This window comes from Stegodyphus dumicola, chromosome X2 (assembly GCF_044657685.1).
Source record: "Stegodyphus dumicola isolate Sdum_Otavi_A_Nest chromosome X2, ASM4465768v1".
NCBI classification, from domain to species: Eukaryota; Metazoa; Arthropoda; class Arachnida; order Araneae; family Eresidae; genus Stegodyphus; species Stegodyphus dumicola.
The window spans coordinates 3999025-4020083 of NC_140781.1; the positions used below are offsets into that span (position 1 = coordinate 3999025).

Here is a 21059-nt window from a genome sequence, read left to right on the forward strand (position 1 = left end):
AGAGCCATTAAAGTTAAAGTTATTTTAAATATACATCACATCCCTTCCTCCAGTTTATAAACAATAATAAAAATACCAAATAATATCAATACAAGTATATTTACAATATGACATACAATAACAATATACTATATATACAATATGACATATAATAACAATATAACATATATGCAATACGTTACATTATTTTATTCCATGACAAAGTCTCTATATCTTGAAGGTTGTCTAATCAACCGTCCACTTCTTGTTATTGTACTGTTGGATAGATTATTCTGTTGATTTCCTATATTAACAGGCACAGAAACATTCTCAGGGCTTCCATTTGAATTTTCGTCTTTATCTAATACTATATCATCATAATCATTATTAACTTAAGGTGATTTTGAAAATTTTATATGGCGTCTGTTTCTTTGCAATATTTCCTCATTTGAATTTCTTACAATATAGGATCTAGGAGCTTTATGTTTTGAAATTATTTCACCTTTATCCCATTGCCCAGATCTAAAGTTGAACAAGGTTATACTATCTCCAGGTTTTAACTCAGGCAGTTTCTGTGCGGTTCTATCATAATAATATTTTTGCCTAGCTTGAAGTGCACGAAATTTAGAATAAGGTTTGTTTATCTTAGTATTTAACAATTTATTACTGATAGGTAATTTTGTCCTTAATCTTCTATTAAGTAACAGTTGTGAAGGAGACAAATTTATTCCACTAATTGGGGTATTTCGATATTCCATTAAGCCTACACTTATATCTTGCACTTTTCTCATGATATTTTTCACTATTCCTACAGTTTTTTCAGCCAACCCATTACTTTGATGATATCTGGGGCTACTAAATTTAAGTTCGAAATCCCAATATTCAGCAAATTTCTTAAATAAGTAGCTATTACAGGGATTATTGTCGCAAACAACTTCATTTGCAATACTATACCTGGCAAAGATGCATTTTAACTTTGTCATAATTTCATTTGCTGTCTTATCTTTTATGCTAGAAACCTCAATCCATTTAGAGTAATAATCGATAACTACTAAGTAATTTTGATTACCAAATTGCAAGATATCAAAGGCAATTTTTTCGAATGGTTTAGTTGGAATTTCATGTTGCATTAGAGGTTCTTTTTGATTTCTATTTCTGAATTTTTCACATATTTCACATTTGGAAACAAGCTGCTCAATGTCATTTGTCATACCTGGCCAGTAAAAAATTTCACGGGCTCTACTTTTACATTTCTCATTTCCAAAGTGCGCTTCATGAATTAATTGCAACATATCTTTTCTCAAACCATAAGGTACAACTAATTTTTCATTAATAAATAACAAGTCGTCATTAATATATAAAGATCATTTTTAACTTTAAAGTATGTTTTTACACTACTATCTACTTTTTTGTAACATTTAGGCCAACCCTCTTTAATATATTTCATAACTATATGCAAATCTGGATCTGATTCAGTTTCTTTCCTAAATTGCACCACTCTTCTTTCACTCATAGGCAAATATTTCAAAATAATGTGAAGAACATTTAGCATTTCAGGATCATCACTAATAGTTTCATTCACAGGATATGCTCGTGACAAAGTGTCAGCAAAAAGCATTTGATTACCTGGAACATAATTTATCTCAAAATCATACTTTAGTAATTTTAAGATCATCCTTTGCATTCTAGATGAGATTTTATGGAATGGTTTTTTAACAATTGCCATTAACGGTTTATGATCACTTTGTACTGTGACTTTCCGTCCATAAACAAAATTGTGGTACTTTTCAAAAGAAAATACTATGGCCAATAGCTCTTTTTCAATCTGTGCATAGTTTTTTTCACTATTAGTTAGGCTGCGAGACACAAATGATACAGGCTTACCCTTTTGAATTAGACACGATCCTAGGCCATCCTTCGAACTATCACACTGTATAATTATATCTTCATTACCACTGAAAACTTTTAAAATTGGAGCTTTGGTTAGCAGTTGCTTGATGTTGTTAAATGACTCTTCCTGAGTTTCTCCCCAATTAAATTCTACCTTTTCTTGAATGATTTCTCTTAAAGGAGCAGTAACTTTAGATACATTAGGTATGAATTTTGACAGAAAATTTTAAAATTCCTAACAACCTCCTTACTTCAATTTTTGATTTTGGTGTTGGCATATCAATAATTGCTTTAATCATGACTAGGATCAGATTTTACACCTTACTCAGAAATAATTTGGCCTACATATTTGACTTTCGGTACCCTATATTGTAATTTATTAGGATTAAATTTTATATTTAGAGACCTAGCTCTTTCAAGAACCTTAGAGATAATTATATCATGAGTAACCTCATCAGATCCTGCAATTATGATATCATCAAAATAAACTTCCACACCCTCAATATCACCAAATAATTTTTGGTTTCTTTTCTGAAATATTTCTGAAACTGAAAATACTTTTTTACCTTCTAACCTACTAATTATATCATCTGGAGAAGGAATTTGATAGTGTTCCCTTTTAATTACTTTATTTAGATCTCTAGGATCCCAGCATAATCTCAGACTCCCATTAGGTTTTTCAACTATAACCAAACTTTGAACCCAATCAGTTGGTTTATTTACTTTCGATACTATCCCTTCTCTTTCAAGTTTATCTAAAGTATCTTTTAATTTAGGCTGTAAAGCCTGAGGAACACATCTTGGGGGGGTGTATTACTGGTATTGCATCATCTTTAAGGGTTATATGATATGGTTCGTCAGGAAATTGCCCTGTACCTGTAAATACATCTTTATACTGAGCAATTAAATAATTTTTATTAATGATATTGCACTTTAAGGAATCAATCCTTTCAATTAGCTTTAATGCAGAACAAGCTGTTAACCCTAATATAGGTTTAGATCTTACATCAAGAACATAAAACTGTAAAGGTACATTCTTAAGCCTTTCAATTGAACAATTAATTATAAGAGTACCTTCTGGTTTTAACTTAAAATTACCATATGCAGTTAAGAACAAATCAGTTTCATTAAGTTTAAGTTTAACATTATTTAAAACATACAAAGGCAAAATATTTACTTCTGCACCAGTATCTAACTTAAAATCAACCTTGAAATACTTATTATTTACATACATTGTAATACTTTTCACCCATGTTTCACTTACCTTGTGAATATCCTTATTTACTTCATCAATAGAATTTGTTAGATCTTTGGTTGATTTTGCACTTACTTTAAATTCACTATACCTATTTACTGGTGGATTCATCATTACAGTCAACAAATACACTATGTTCATTATATATTCTAAGTTCATTATTTGGTATTCCAACTTCATAAATGTTCTTGGGACACCTCGCGGCAAAATGGTTCTTTACTTTGCATTTTGCACACGTCTTTCAGAAAGCTGGACAGTCCCGATATTTGTGCCTTCTTCCGCACTTCTTGCAGTCATATTCTAGTGCTGATTGCTTCTGCTGCGACGACAATTTCGGTGGCACTGACTGTTTTGATTGATGCTGCTGTTTTCTATATTTCTTCACGCTGTTCACAGTCGCTGGATCATCTTCATGTTCTGGAGTTGCTCTTTGCTTGTTTCAGCAGCACGGACTATTTCTATAGCTTTTTCTAATCCTAGGTTAGATTCTCGAAGCAAACGTTCGGTCAGACTCCTATCCTGAATGCCTAATACAATACGGTCATGAATTTTCTTGTTCAGCAAACTCACAAGTTGACGCTAAAGTCTTTAACTGAGTGACATAACATGCAATTGTTTGTCCTTCTTGCTGGCTACACGAAAAGAATTTGTAACATTCATGTATGACATTCTGCCATGGTGAACAATAATCTTCAAAAGACTTCAAGACCTCTTCGTATTTCTCTTTATTCTCAGGTGGCTCAAATCGAAACGTGTTAAAAATTCGAGTCCTTCATTACCGAGTAAATTCAAAAGGATTGCAATTTTAGTCTTATCTGGCTTGGCATCGTTTTCCGTTGCAAGTAAATAGTTTTCTAGCTCTTGCTTCCATTTTTTCCATTTTTCTTTAACATTTCCGACGGAGAATGTTAACGGAGCAGGTGGTCTGAAATCCATTTTGCTCCTGACACCATGTATCTTCTTGTGTAGTTTGTTGAATTTAATTACTTCTGTACTTTAAAAGAAGACTCAACTAATGAGTATATCTCAAGAATTGAAAACTTTTATTATTACAATTTTTAAACAGTTGACATGACATTCAGCTAGCACAGTAACACGTGCATCACAACATTAGAATCGCATAGCATGAGCGCCATTAAAGTTATTTTAAATATACATCACAGGGAGAATTGAATAAAGATGTGGGATCTAAAAAGCTAAATCCTTCTTTGTCGTCATTTTGTAACCTTCTATCCAGCCATAACAATGCCCGGCCTATGATGTAGTTATATTGTCAAGCTTTGGTCATTCCTGTGCCTGCCAAAATATTACATATATATGTAAGAAAATTCTTAATATAAGCTACATAATGTAGCTTTATAATTTTCTAATGATTGTTTTGTCACAGTAATTAGAATAAAAGTCTGAAATATTGCCGTGTTTTGCAAAATATCAACTAAATCTGTACACAAGATACGAAATATCAACTAAATCTATACACAAGAATTTTCCATTAAAAATTTCTGTGCAGACCTGATAATCATTATATATACTGCTCTTTGTATAATGTACTGAACTGTAAAGCTCCAGACATTTCAAGACACTCGATATTTATTCTGTTGCAGAAGCAAACTGTTTATTTTCAATATATATAATAATAAGCAAAGATGATACATGACAAATCTTTCAGTTCTATAATTTTTATATTTGATATTCAGTGCACTATTATGCTAATAAGCAATCTTTATTCTCAAATCCTTGCATTATATGTTGGTGATTATGAGTGGTCTATTATTCATCTGTTTTCTTATCCGTCAGAGCGACTTAAGTCTGTTAATCAAAGCTCAAATGTATGCCTGTCTCCTGTAATTTTAAAGAAATATTTGAAGGAAAGATAGGTTAAATTACATAATAATTATACATACTTTGCCTGTGTGGTTACAGTCAGATATAATATTCAACAACTAATATGCTTGAAAATGCCCAAGTGGGATTTGAATGGGGCTTCAATAACATATGCTGGAAAATTAAATAAAAGTATTATAAAAATATTGCGCCCATTTGGATGGCTTAAATAATAGTTGTGTAATAAAAGAACATTTTAGGTATGATACTAACTAATTAATTTTTATTTATTTTATCTCTTTGACCTTTAAAATGAAGAGGTAATGTTTCTAGTTGATATTATGTGAAAACCTGAAAAGCAAACAAAAACTACACTAAATCTAAAAATGTTTAGTAAACTAATAAGGTCAAAAATGCCTGATTAACTGAATTTGTTGGCAGATGATGATTCAAATCTGAATATAGAAGACATGTAAACAGTATAAAAGCATACCAAATTTATATCAGTGTACGAGTCATCATATGTGTGAATGAGAGCGTACTATAAATTAAGTACAAGTCTTACTCTGAACTATTTAGTATGCTTATACACTAATTTTTGCATTTTCTTAATTCATATTTTTGATTAGCATTATTACATAATTAAATAATATCTGTAATAATTGTAACTGAAACAATTGTATTTGAAATTTCACCTCTTTCATAATAACCACAATTGCCTAGTACATATATATTCATTAGCAAAGCATATAATTAAGTGCTTCACAGTATTATTAACAGTAAGGATGCTATCACACATCAATTTGTTTCGGAAGAATAACTGTTTGGCACAATTTTTCTGCTTTGTCACATCAGCCAATTACCATAGATCACTTTGGGATTAACATGGGAAACTGGTTCCCCATTACAAACAAGCTGATAGCTGATTGATTGAAAACGAACAATTTGCAATTTTTTTAGAAAGGAAGGAAAACGTCGCATGTCTTTCTTTCAATAGTAAAGCAGGCAGAAAAATTGTCCGAAACAAGTTGTTCATGTGAAACAAATGCCGTGTGATAAGGGTCTCAGACATCATTACTTACATCTAACATTTCACTTCCAGAAACAAGGGTAAAAAATTTTCAGCTGCCATTCACTATGCCAATGACTGAAATTTAAAAAATTCATTTTATAAAAATCTTTAAAAGGATGATTCAAGTATTGAAAAATCTTAGATCATAACTTGGTCATACACACAAAATATATTTTTTATACCAATAAAATAATATGTTGTTCAGTGTTGAATGAATTATTTAACAATAGGAGAGGGTCAATGGTTGTGAAATCACATCATAATAATAAGAGAATTTATAAAAAATGAAATAAGGGGTTTTATTTTTATTTTATTTAAATTTTATTATTTAGTTAAGAATAATTATCCTACTAATTTTAATTCATATATTCAACTCTGAAACACACTTTCTACAACTTATCTTTGGCTACTATAGTCTGTGTAGTCAGCTTGACAGATACAGTCAGCAAATGATGATTGACAGTCATAATTGTTATCTTGTCTTCCTGGTACATGTACATGTTTTCCTACAACTTGCATGATTGCATACATACTTTTTCCCTGCAGAAATATACAATTTTATGAAGAACTATTTTGCAATAATATATAGCACACATGAAAACAATCCAAGCATACTTTATATTAAAGTGCAATGTTATGTAATCATTGATGAAAATTACATACATCAAAATATACTTTATTGTTGACTTTACTATTACTTTAGGATTATTAAAAATCATCATCAATTCCTACATGCTGTACAATCATCTGCCTTTTAAAAATAGAACTTGTTACATTTAATATTTCAACAGGTTTTTCTATTCAATAGATATTTGATAATATAAGAAGTTAAGTCAATTTGAACTAATTATATTTTATTTTTACCAATTCTTTACAGTTATACCACAATTCATTACATTACGAGTTCATTACATTATTTTATATCATATTAACTTCAACCAAAATATTTCAGCACATTTTGAGATAAAAGACTCAAGTACCTTGCATCAGTTTTAGCTGTAATAAAATTATGCTGTACATACTAATAACTTTCTTCTTGAAGTTTCTCGAAAATGATGTTTCTTTTCGAAAAAATTAAAACAGTAAGGAAACAAATTATTTCTTAAAACATCTTTCTTAATGCTACATTATATAGAAATTTTGGAAATGTTAAAAAATGTTAATGAACTGTATATGTGTTAAAATACAATATATCGCATATTGCACATATAACATATCAAATTTACTGAAATGGGAAAATATATACATACCTGAAAGCAATCTTGCAATAGCATTTGGTTTGAAGCTCGCGCTATCCACTGGAGCATCTGCATTTACGCTGACTTCCTTTACCCATTTTTTGCACTCTTCAATCGAATTTAAACTTGATCGTATCGTTCAACTTTCCAGTTGTTGGAGCAGTACAGGAAAAAAAATCTAATTTTACACAGTAATTACTTTACATTGCACATATACTCTACGAAGACTTAAACGCTGGATTTGTTTACAATCAGATGGCGGTACATCTACCACATACCATATTTATCCTCTTTTCAAATCGCGCCAACATAATAATTACGCCAAATTTGTTTCTGGGCATGCACAGTATGCGACATTCATTTAACACTGTTCAACTCAATGTGCGGTCTGCCATTATGCGCGGGGGAGGGGGGACTGCATCTACATATAAACATTTTTACACTTAAATTCAAATGTCAATTAATATAAAATATTTGCATTGAAATACCTACAATTACACATCATTTTACTATATGAATGTAGGTATGCATATTTTATTTTCTTAACTTCAGCTAATGATTCCAATTATTAATTCTTAACAAAAGAAAACAAATTGATATTCTTTATAAACATGTTAAGGTATAACCATGCAAATATTACTCCAATAAGAAGAGTCAAATTTAGCTTCCTGGGTAAAAGCATATTTTAGGGTACCCCTTGGCGATTTTTGGCGGTACATGGGTACCAAGTTTGTCTTGCGTAACAAAAAGCCAAAATAACAAGACAAAGAATTGCACAAAATTGGTATCCATGTACACATCAACCTATTTTCACTTTAAAAAAAATCCTCGAATCGCACAAAAATGGCATTGCACACTCCCTTGACTTTATTCATGTACACGTCCACCTACTTAAGAAAAAAAATCCAAGAATTGCACAAACTTGCATTGCGCACTCCCTTCACTTTGTCCATGTACACATCAATATATTTTCACTTGAAAAGTCAAAGGAGCACCAGATTCTATAATACAGGCAAACAAAAATACATAATCTCAATAAACTACATTTTAAACCAAACATAAAATAATATAAAAAAGGTAAAGCATGTTATACATTTAAGCACTACAAAAAGCAAATATCTACTTACCCTATTTAGAAGTTCCTTTGTCTTTAGTCTGTGGCACACAAAATTCCTTAACAGCATCCAAAAACTTCCTAAAATTATCTGGACTCGAATCCGTATATCGGCATCGCCACATCTGAACCTTTCTTCCTACAAACCTATTCAAATCCATCTAAACGGCTTTATGTTCGACTAGACGCATATCCTTCCTACATACAGGATACTTATAATGGCTACTAAGTAAACCTTTATTTATACACCAGTCAATTAACGCTCTTTTCCCCTTTCGTTCCAAATCGTACAGAAACTTCAAATTAATCTTATTACATTCAGCCATTCTACCATCTAAACAATAAAACCAACACACACCACAAAAGTGCTTACAAAACATCTCATGATTCAGAATTTTCCAGAATCATGCACCCGATTATGTCACAATAGGGTTTCCATAACTTTCAACTATTCAGGCTACCATAAATGAAACAACTTGGCGATAAATGAAACAACAACTTCGCCGTAATACAAAGGGGTACCTTAAAGTCTACTCTAACCAGCTTCCTGTTTTATAAATGGAGATTATTAATAAAAGCATTATTAGAATTTCTCTGTTTACTACGTAACAGATATGTAATTTTATTCTTTTAAATTACATGAAAAAAAGGAAAATTTGGTTAGAGTAGATTTAAGGGTGCGCCTTGAGTTATCGCTAAGTTGTTGCTTCATTTATCACCAAGTTGTTTCATTTATTGTAACCCGAGTTGTTGAATGCTATCGAAACCCTATTATGATGCAATTGGTTGCAGGATTGCAGTGAATTTGAATGACGGGAAAAGATTTTGAAAGACTTGTTTGTGTATCGGATTTTATATAATAAGTACATTGTTATTTCGTGGTTTATAATGGGAAAATGCCTGAATGTGGTAATGTTAATTTGAAGTTTCTGTACGATTTGGAACAAAAGGTAAAAAGGAATTAATTGAGTGGTGTGTAAATGAAAGGTTTACTTAGTAGCCATTATAAGTGTCTTGTTTGTAGGAAGAAAATTTGGAAAATATAACGCTATTTTTGTTGTTTTACTTCGGAATTAATGGATGCTAAGTTTATGCAATTCTTTGACTTAATATTTTGTCTTTGTGTAGCGGCGATGTTTGGTGAAAAAATTGCTGCTACACAAAGCCAAAATAGCAAGTCAAAGAATTGCACAAACTTGGTGTCCATGTACTGCCAATTATCGCCAAGGGGTACCTGTAAACACATTTTTACCTAAAACTACCCTTTGGAAAGATCAAGCATGTGCATTCAAATGAAATTCGAAAATTTCCAGCTTGCATCAATGCAGTTAGAATGATATATGGAAATGAAGAAGAATTTGGAGAAATTACAACTTTACCAGGAAGAGATTTCTCGACACACCTGGAAGATTTTAAAATAGATAAGATTCTCATTTCAAAAATTTAAAATCTCCAGCACAGAAGAAAATTACTGACTCTTATCAATCAACTCCAAGGATTATTCCTCAACAGTAAGCTAAAAATAGCCAATGTTGAAGCTCATAGAATTAGATTAATAAGAAACATAGAGGGGAAGAAACCTTAGATCTACAGGATTCCTGAATTATCGAAAGCCAAGTTGACGAGAAGTAGAAAATTAGGACTAAAAGAAGAAACTAATGCAGAAATAGCTCATCCAGGTAGTTTGCATAAGCAAGAAAGTTGAAATATTAGACCGTGTGTAAACTATAGAGCACTGAATGTAGTGACAAAACTGGATGATTTTCCTACGGAAAATGCCATTGATTTGATGTACGATAGACGAAAAGCAAATGTCATAACAACATTGGATTTACTCAAAGGATATTGGGCTATACCTATGGAAGAACGAAGTAAAGAATACACATCTTTCAAAACTCTTTGTGCACAATATTAGTTAAAAGTGCTATCTTTTGGTCTAAGAAACACAGCAGCAACTTTTCGAACAGCAAAAAATAATGAAAGAATTTCAATAATTTTCAAGAGCCTATATTGATGATATTTTCCACTGATTTCGACACTCATCTCCATGAACAGCGCCGGACTTAGCATTTTTCCTAGGCGGGGCAAAAACTTAAAACTGCCGCCCTCACTTATCTTCCTTTAAGTTTCTCTAACTAATTTCAATTTTTTTTAATAAACATAGAAATAGGTAGGGTTTGAGATAAAATGTAAAATCCATTTTATAGAAAAAAATTCTTTATGTGCCATTTTTGTTATAAAAGAAATATACATAACACATTGTGTAGTTTCTTTACTTACGACAAAGCATAAGAGGGCTATCTGCCGAAGAAGAGAGATGGCTTCGCTGAGGGCTTTCGAAGAGTAATTGGCTTGTATGCAAATAACGCATGAGTGAAACGACGGAAACGCCCATGGAGCCAGCAAATTCGCCGGGATTCTAACCCCTGACCGAACTACCAGTGTCCAGAGTTAACCGCTCAGCCGTTGGAGGCCCGACATACGGTGTATTTAATTATGGCAAAGCACACTAGGGATATCTGCCTAAGGGGAGGGATGCCTTCGTGGAGGACTTTCTAAGGGAAACTGGCTCGTATACACGTTACACATGGGGAAAACCACGAAAACACCCATGCAGCCAGCCCGTTCGCGGGATTCGAACCTCGGACCGAACTACCAGTGTTCAGCGACTTTACGCTAGGCCGCTGGTGGGTGGAGGCCCGACATACATATCAAAAGTTACATGGATAAAAATCTCACGAATCCTCCTAATGCAGCTGTCTCTCCGGTGCAATGAAATAATCAAATTTACATTTTCCCTGAAATAGGCATTTTTTCAATATTTGCAGCAATAGTTACTCATATTAATAAATGATACTAATAGAAAACGATTCAATACAAAACACTAAAATAGTTCAGCACAGAACAAAAATGGGAATCACACATTATTAAATAATTAAAAATTTCATGTATACAAATGTAAACAAATTACAAATCACTGATGCAATGGATTGAATAATTTTATACCAATTTCTCTATACTAACAGTAACTTTAACCTAGCACGTGAAAATTCGCAATAACGCCTTTATGTAAACTACTCAAGAACTCTATTATTGTCCTCACACAGCTCGATAACATAATAAACCAGCTAGATGACATATATTTATATGTTCAAAATATTTACATATTCACACTATTTTTGCATTGTAATAATCAAATTTACATAGAAATTCTCTGAAATATGCAGTTTTGAAATACACTGACTACCAATAAGTATTTGGACACCTGTGATAGAAAAGAGAAACTAACTTTATTTAAAGTCAATAGTTGGTAGAGCCTCCACAAGAGGTAATTACAGCGTGGACCCTTCGGGACATACTTTCCACAAGTATTTGTATGACAGCTAGTGGTATTTTCTTCCACTCGACTTGGAGAAGACATAGAAGTTCCTTCACCGATTTTGCATGGGTAGTGCACCTCTGAATTCGGAGATGCAATTCGTCCCAGAGGTTCTCGATAGGGTTCAGGTCTGGGTCCATTTGATGAACTCAATTGGCACCATACTAAGCCTTGGTTAACGTCAAAACATGACAACTGGCATTGTCGTCCTGAAAGTAACAGGGGTCCAACCCGTAAAACTGCCACAACGTAGGAAGCACATTGTCATCCAAAACAGTGCAGTAGGCATCGGAGTTGAGCTTACCATGAATGGGGACCAAGGGTTCCAGCCCATACCAGGAGAAACACCCCCAGACCATAATTCCACCTCCGCCGAACTTGACTGTTGGCACAGTGCATTCTGGCAGGAGATGTTCTCCAGGTAGACGCCAGACCCAGACCCTGCAGACCAGACCCGCAGATTTATCCGAACGATAAAGGGTGAACTTTGATTCGGCACTACAAAGAACTCGTTTCCACTGATCTACGGTCCAATTTCGATGTGCTTTGCACCACATTAACCGAGCAGCACGGTTGGACTTTGTGATCAAAGGCTTATGGGCAGCAGCATGACCATGAAAACCAAGCAGATGTGCTGCCTTACGGATGGTATTCATTGAAACAATACTCTTGGACGCCTGTTGAAACTCTTCGCGGATGAGGGCCATCGGTTGAGTGCGGTTCTTCCGAATTTCTCTGGACAGCACTCGTCGGTCTCTATCTCCCAGTTTTGTTAGTCTGCCGACTCGGGGCACATTCCAACAATTACCACTCACCTTCCACTTCTTAATCACATAGGCCACTGTTGATTTTGGATACTTCAGATCGCTAGATCTGTCCCTTAACTCTTTCGCATCGAAGTCGCCCCAAACGCCCAAACATTCAGACATCGGCTGGATGCCCGAAACGCCCGAATAATTTCCTAACCAGTGCTTTCCCCCATCACGTTACTGCATTACTCATTTCTTTCAGGTGTTGTTAAATCACGTGTCAAACATTCTTTTGAAGCTCTTGTTTCCTTTGTTCCTTCCTTTCCTTTGTTTACTGTCAGTGTTTAGCTTTTGATGCCCAAAGTTGCAATCCCATCCCAAGGGGGATCTTCACACAGTGTCAAAGCGTCGAAGAAAGAAGTTCTCGCTTTACTCTATTGTTAGCGCTGTAATATTCAACTTGTCATGGGGGAAGGAAAAGCATTGCAGGAGAAATTCTTAGATAAGGGCGTTTTCGATGTTTGGGGAATTGAGATTTTGCCCTCTCTCGATGCGAAAGAGTTAAGGATCAGCCACATTTGTGATACCCGATAATTATACCTTTCTCGAAATCAGAGAGCTCCGAACTGCAAGGCATCTTGCATGCGACTAAAGCCGAAGCCGTTTCCTACACGATATATATCGGTGGAGTCCGTGACGTACCTTAGGACCGCAGATATAGTCATTTGCATAGGTGTCCAAATAGTTATTGGTAGTCAGTGTATTTGCAACAATAACTAGCAAAAGTAATAGAAAATGATTCAGTCCTAAGTACTAAAGCAGTTCAGCATAGTACAAAAAATAGGAATGACACATTACTAATTAATATCTGAAACAAATATATACAAGTTACAAATCACGAATGCAATGGATTCAGTAATTAACACACCAATTATTTTAACCTAGCACTTTAAAATTTCATTTCACTATAATGCCTTTATGTAGACTATTCAAGAACTCTACTATTGTCCTCACACAACCCGATAACAGTATAAATATTTACATATTCACACAAAAGAAAGAGCTCTTGGTTTGTATGTTATGGCTAAATACCCGAAGGATATCTGCCTCAGCCAACTTGTTCGCCTGCGATTGAACCTAGCGTACAGCGGTTTTCAATTCGGTCACTAGTAGGAGCAAATTTTCAAGATAAACTGGCTCTTACTCACGTAACATATGAGGAAAAGCCATGAAAACTGTCATGCAGCCAAATCGTTCTCTTGAATTTGAAACTTCGGTCAAATTACCAATGTTTAATGACTACCACTTGATCGCTGGTGAACGCACAGCTCTTGAAATTAGTCTTATGAGATGCTGTGTGTTGAACAATATATTAAAGAAGATAGAAGGTACAATATTAGTAAACGCAAAAGTGCGCTGAATATAGATTTACATATCTGGTAAATAAATTACATTTATCTCTATGCAATCATGAACCATTATATCACAAAAATATAAAGTAAAAAGAAAATGTAATCAAAATATTAGGAGCATTTGCTATTATTTCCGGTATGGCTGGAAATTTTTATAAAAATTGTAAATGAGCTATACTATTATTCACGTTAACTTGTATTATAAATAGCGACAGTTAGAGATATTATTAGCATAACTCAGCGTCATCTCTCTTTAAAAATAGTGTTATTGAAACCTAAACTTAAACTGAAAAATAAGATGCATACTAACGATTCATCAACACGAAGAAGTTAGAAACATCTTCTGTTAACTAGAGTTATGATGCAGAACTTTCTAAAAATTATCATTTAAATACAAATTGGATGAATACAATACAACAATATACAAATTCTAATGTATAGCAAAAAGAAATATATAATACAAGTTTAAAAAGAAATGGATGAACAGGACCTTAAAAATTTTAAGCGATGAATAGAAGGAAGTTAGAAATTTTTTGTATAATTATGATGATTAATTAAATGTGTATGTGTTTAATTAAATTAAATGTGTTTCATTGCATATCGGTGAGAGAAGTATTGGAAAACAAAATAATTTTTTTAACATTTCTTATATTTCTTAAAATATGGAGTCTGTAAGAAAGTTAAGTAACTTCAAGTTCAGTGATTAAAAATTGGAAAAGTAAATAACAGCTTAATATGACATATATTGTAACAATATTTGTATGAATTTAGAACCGTTTAACAAGCCGAATTTTGGGATTCAATGAAAAGAATTTTAAAATTAGATTAGAACTATTTACCTAAAATGTTGAATTTGGAATTTAAGATCTAAGAAAATTCATGAATATTTATCTAAACATAAAAACAAAAAATTAAACTGCGATACAAATTAATATTAGTACTGTAGTATCTTCTCTTAAATCCAATATTTGATAGGTTGAGTTAATATATATAGTAGATATATATATATCAATTTCTTGTAGGTTCATTAATTTATCTGGTTTACATACGTCAAAACTGATATATTAAACATTACCTCCAAAGTGAAGTTAAAAGTGGACAAGTAATGTTAAAACTAAATAGGAGAAAATTCAAATTAAACTCGGTTATTACACTTCTTAAAATTGCATCAGTAAATATGAATGGTAATTTTAAGAAACACGATAACTCGGTTTAATTTCAATTTTTTCCTATTTAGTTTTTGACATTAATTGACCACATTTAATTTCAAGAATTGGGAGACAATATTTTAGTACATTAACTATCACTTTTGCAGGATTTTAACTACTTAAGTCCCAAATTTCTTCTTTATATAATAATTGTCAAAAATAACATATAGCAGCTAAATGTTGCAACTTCTGACTCATCATTCTTTATTATAAAAATATAATATGAGTATAAAAGAAAGTAATTCGTTTGTAATTCATAGTTTCTTCTATGTGTGTCACCCTTTGTACATTAAAGTGAGGGACTGAAAAGTTGACCGTTGTTAGTTGTCGAGGAGAATTGCATGGAGGTAGGAAATAACCTTCTTTCTTACCTCCTTAGGGAATTGAGGGCTTCAATTAATTCCGCGAAGTTGGTATACGATCGGGCAAGACATTTTGACGTGAGCTTGCATAAAAGGGGCAATAATCCCTTTTGGGAAGGCAAACGAACGGCAGTGAAAAATCAAATGAGGTTGGTCAACAACCCCCCCCTAGATCTATTATATTTAGGCTGTGTTAAGTTGGCAGAGGCACGAGCCTCGAGAACAGAGTCGTCTGACCTTGTCAGTGACGCCTGCAGTTCCTCAATTGTCCTCTCTCTGATCTTATCTTTACAGTCGTATTCGGATGTACTTAGCTTTCTTTTAACTGTTTGTTTCATTAAAATATTTCTTAGTAATTAATTATAAATATTCTTAAAAGAGGTCTTTAAAATTACCAATATTGTATCAGAAATTTGACAACATTCCAAATACGATCCAGTAACACGCTTGAATTTGCAGCCTGCAGAAGTTGCCGCCCGGGGCACAGACCCCAGCTTGCCCTCCTCTAGATCCGGGACTGTCCATGAATTTAATAAAGTTTTCACCAAACTAGAGTCACTTTGATTTACTACCATTTTGAAGAAATGTTCTGTTGAAAGCCACAAATTAAATATTTAGACATGTTATTAGATTGTGGAAACATTAGATCCTGAGAAAATAGAGGCAATCAAGAAACTGGAAACACCCAAAATGAAGACCCATCTCAGAACCTTTTAAGGGTTATATAATTACTTTTGCTGTTACATCTCAGGGTGTGCCAAGATCGCATTCCCACTCGCAGAACTCGCAAAAAAAATTTGAAGTACTCGAATGGAGAGAAGTTCATGAGTCGGCATTTCAACAACTGAAGAAACAATCAGCGAAATCGAGAGAACTGATCATCCCAACACCACAGGATCCATTTGTCATTTATTTGGACTTGTCGCAAGTCCCAGTAGGTGCGTGTTTATCACAGCAAAGGGAAGGGACTTTCTCATGTGCAACAAGAGTAAAAAACTATCGAAACCCCAACAAAGCTGACTGAAGCTTACACTTGCTTTATGGTCATTGAAAAGGTTTGAACCATGGATATTCGGTTCAGGTATGAAACTGTGACCGATCACAATCCACTCACATTTACAGTGAGAAATGCTTTGCAATCACCCAAATTGAAATGATGGGCCATAGCGCTGCAGAAACATAATCTAGAAATAAAATACTGCCTCGGAAGAAATCTGTCTAATGCAGATGCATTATTTAAACTCCTCACCAGTGAAGGTTGAATGTTGCTTACTGTTCATATTCGCCGAATGTTTAAATTATTAGTAATTAGTGATTAAGCTGTTTTTCTTTTCTTAATAACTTTTGCACTTTGTGCAAATAAGATATTTATATAACTTCAAAGAAAAAAGGAAAAAAAAAAAAAATTCAGTAACAGATATTTAAGGTAACTAGAAAATTTGGATATTTTTTTCAAGGATTGGAATTGTGTTGCAGCACCGTTAATTAAACCGAAATTTCATAGAAATTGTTTTAGAGAGAAAGATTTTCTGTGTAATAAAAACTTTTGGTAAAGATATATTTCCAATTGGCAGTAATTGGCGGTACATGGACACCGAGTTTGTGCAATTCTTTGACTTTTTGTAGTGGCGATGTATGTGTCTGTTTACATATACCCACATACATTCACATAAGCATACATGCATTTCTGAATCCGGTCTCAATAACAGAACAGTAACTATTTTTGCAAGTGAAAGCAACAGTAAAAATATGTTTCAGGGTGTGAAAATTGGCGATTTTTTTTTCAATATCTGTTTATTTTGAACGCCTTCCCGGTAAAATGGCATCCAAAACATAGTGCAATAAAACATAAATAAAAAATATATAATCTCAATAAACTAAATTTTAAATCAAACAAGGAAATAACACAATGGAAATACATGTTATGTAATCTACGCAATACAAAAAGGAAATATCGGCTTATTAAAAAATTTGTTTCTTCAGTATGTAAGACACACAAAATTCATAACAGCATCTGAAAACTATTTAAAATTATCTAAACTGGAATCTGTATACTGCCGTCACCACATTAATTCACAAAAGTAAAAATGAAAAATATCCTCCATACTGCCGGTAGCATTTCTTTAGAAACTTCCTACCAACATCCAACACATAAATAAGCACTTATAATTATGTTTCTATCAGTCACATTCACCGCAGTCACACAACCAATTACAATATATTAGAGTTTCCTCAACATACTACTACTCGGATTACCATAAATGAAACAACTTGGCTATAAATGAAACAACATCTTGGCGATAATCCAAGAGACACCCTAAAATATAGACTAACCAAAGTAACTTCTATTCTTTTGTTCTATACATTCATTTAATTTGTATAACAATTCTGTTTGAAATTTCAAACCCCAAACCAAAAGAATTGCATATTAAGCATTAGTATTTGAGTTTTGAAAAGATAGTAATGCAGTTAAGGCTAGAAAAACATGTGATGTTCATTCAGCTATATTAGTTGTCCATGAATGCCGAAAGCGGTTTGTTAGGTTCAGTTTAGATAATTTTGATTTTTGTGACTTTCCTTCTTGTTCAGGTAGACTAGTATTTCTTGAAAATGGTATTTTACTGGCAGAAGTGAAAACAATTCTTGTTTAATGATCAAAGAAAATTTATATAAGCTTAACATACTCTGGTCGACCATTCAAAAATGCATGAATCAGATTAGTAATGCTAACAAAGAAGGTGTTTGGATTCCACACAGGAAGAACAAAGTCAGAAGAAAACAAAGCTAATTAATCTATCACCTGATTTGTTGTTCCAGCGATATAACATAGAAGAATTTCTTGACCAAGTGGCAGGGGCGTAGCTAGAGAGGGCAAGGGGGCCATCGGTCCCCAGGTGCAGAATCCAAGGCTCGCCAAACTGATGTTACGACATTTTAGAATTAAATGTTTTCCATCCTTGGCAAGCAGTAGGGGGCGCGAAATCTTCAGTTGTCCCTGGACGCTGAAAACCCTAGCTACGACTCTGCCAAGTGGTAACTGGAGATGAGAAATATGTCATCTCTGACAATTTCAAACACACACACACAAAAAAAAAGTTTTGTCTCCCTCTTCAACCCTTTTTGGCCATCCCAATCCAGGCTTGTACCCTAGAGAGGTACTGTTTGATTGAGTAAACCAAGATTGAAAAGTATCCAGCTGTTATTAACAGAAAAGCATCATTCTGCAGCAAAACAATTCAAGACTGCACTTTGATTGTGGATAGTCCAAAAACTGGGATGGGAAGTGTTACCATGTTTACTTTATTTGCCTGAGAGTGCAGCCTCTGACTGATTCAGGTCATTGCAACATTTCTTAAATAGGAGGGGGAAAAATTCAGAATGAATTAAAGAAGTCAAAAATGAATTTCCAGTTTTATTTAATCAAAAAGCATTTTGGGTTTACAGAGCTAGAATTGGAAGTTTGCTCACTAAGGTAGCAAAGCATTATTGATAGTGAGGATGATTACATAATTCACTAAAATTATGTACATTTGTTTTAATTTGCAAAAAATACTCTACTTTCTGGCTCCCTGTACATTTGTGCTTTGAGCTAAGAACTGTAAACTGTCGTGCAGATTTATCATGTTTTAAATTTTTCATTACATTGTACTGACTTCATATATAATGTATGCTTAGTTATACTACATGCTGACTACTGATTATAATATGCTGATTTTTCTACTGCATTGTGTAAGCTGTTTTAGAAAAAGATTCTTCCGAGTAGTTTTTCCATGATTTATGTTTTTTTAAAGCAGGGTTTCTTAAACTTTTTGTCATGGGAACCCGATAATATTTTTGAAAATTTTGTTGGACCCCATAAACATTGCACAAGTTCGACACACGCATGAGTGGAACTGTCAGTTTATTCACTGGTACTGTAATATACTGTTACAGTTTTAGGTTATTAACGTAAAGACATGAAACAATGTGGAAATTTTAAATAAGTAAAAAACTTAAAAACATGATACAATAAAAAAAAAATAAATTCAATTACTTGGCTAAATTCAATCATTTACTATAGTCTTAACTATAAACTGTCCATTAAGTGTAGCCACTTGGAAGGTTATTACTGAGTAAATCCACTTATTTTATTTCTAACAGTACATGTGCGAGGATTAAGTATCAATGGGATGGGTGTACCTGTTTATTTTTAATTATATTATCAAATCTTGGCAAAATAGTCGACAGTACAGGACGAAGCACTTCACCAATATTCTTTACATTTGATTGACACTTTGATTTTATGGTGGTTAAAGATGCGAATGTTGTCTCGCACAAATATGTTGCAGAAAAATAAAAGAAAGTTTATGGCAGTTTCAGAAATCGTTGGAAATTCTTTTGCGACTCCTACCCAAAACTCTTCTAAGGACTTTGTATTAAAATCAGTTTTCAACTCCAAATCATTTGATAACTCAGCAAGTTCTTGTGATTTTAATGGCAAATTTTAATGACTTTTCATAGTTTTCATTTTTTTCATTTCGGTTACCTAAATTCAACCACTTATCTGAGATTTGTCAAAATATTTGATAATAAATATTGTTGAGAAAACAAGGGGGGCTTACGTAAAATAGATAATAACTATAATTTATAAAAATGAGTTATGTACATACTGATGAAGCGACGAAACAACAGTGGCAACAGTGACAGAATCATTGTTTTATTGGGACATTAGCACTGTATATCTATTCGGAGTGAAGGGCGCTCAAATGTGTGAAAAAGATCTGCATTGAACAGCTGACCTTCTGATACAGGCAAGGCGGCTGAACGCGATGTTAAAGATGGCCTAGTGCACATGTGTTTCCCAAACATTCGGATCTTGCAAACGCAGGGCCTTTGACAAACTGGCAGCATCACGTGCAAAGAAAGTAAAATGCACATTTCTATTATAAAAAAATCTGTTCAAAGGTTTTTTTTTTTTTTCTTTCTCTGTATTGTCTTATCTTAATCTATTTTCAGATACATTGGTGTAAAAATATTTGGCTATTGTAAAATTATTTAAGATATATCAAAATTGCTAAAATTTTTGACATCCCACAGTTTAAGAAACTCTGCTGTAAAGCATTAATGATAATAATACTTCCATTGGTCTTGAAAAAGGTAAAACATTGGCCCTTATTATTTTCTTCTTTAAATTCTGTAGCTTTCAATTTATATATGAGTGTGAAATAATTGGTAGAATACAGTGTTTTTTTTTTTTATTTATTATTATTATTATTTAAACAAACAAAATTTTTATTTTATTAGTACTTCATTTTTTTTTTCCCCTTCTTTTCATTCATCCTTTAGGAAGAGAGTTTTTTGTTGGTTTGTCTAAGCGAACAAATGATGCTGGGGCTAGAGCAGTAGCTGATGCATTTCCTGAATATCCCGTGACACCTGTGAAGGTTCCTGGAAAATATCACCTTAAGTCTTTGGTGTCTGTAGCTGGACCTGATATTCTGTGTGTATCTGCTAGTGATGAAGCTCAAAGTATTTTAAAAGTAAGATATGATAAAATTTAGAGCCTGTGAAATTTTAAACTTAATCACTTGTATTTTT

At 33.2% G+C, this 21059-nt stretch overlaps 1 protein-coding gene across 1 annotated transcript in view; it reads left to right on the forward strand.

Annotated features, from left to right (window-relative positions):
* Positions 1–21059, forward strand: part of LOC146992673 (N(G),N(G)-dimethylarginine dimethylaminohydrolase 1) — a 69651-nt gene that overhangs the window by 19739 nt on the left and 28853 nt on the right. The window contains exon 3 of the mRNA XM_085809515.1: positions 20808–21001. Within this exon, the coding sequence (XP_085665641.1) occupies positions 20808–21001 (194 nt within the window). The remainder of the gene's footprint in view (positions 1–20807; positions 21002–21059) is intronic.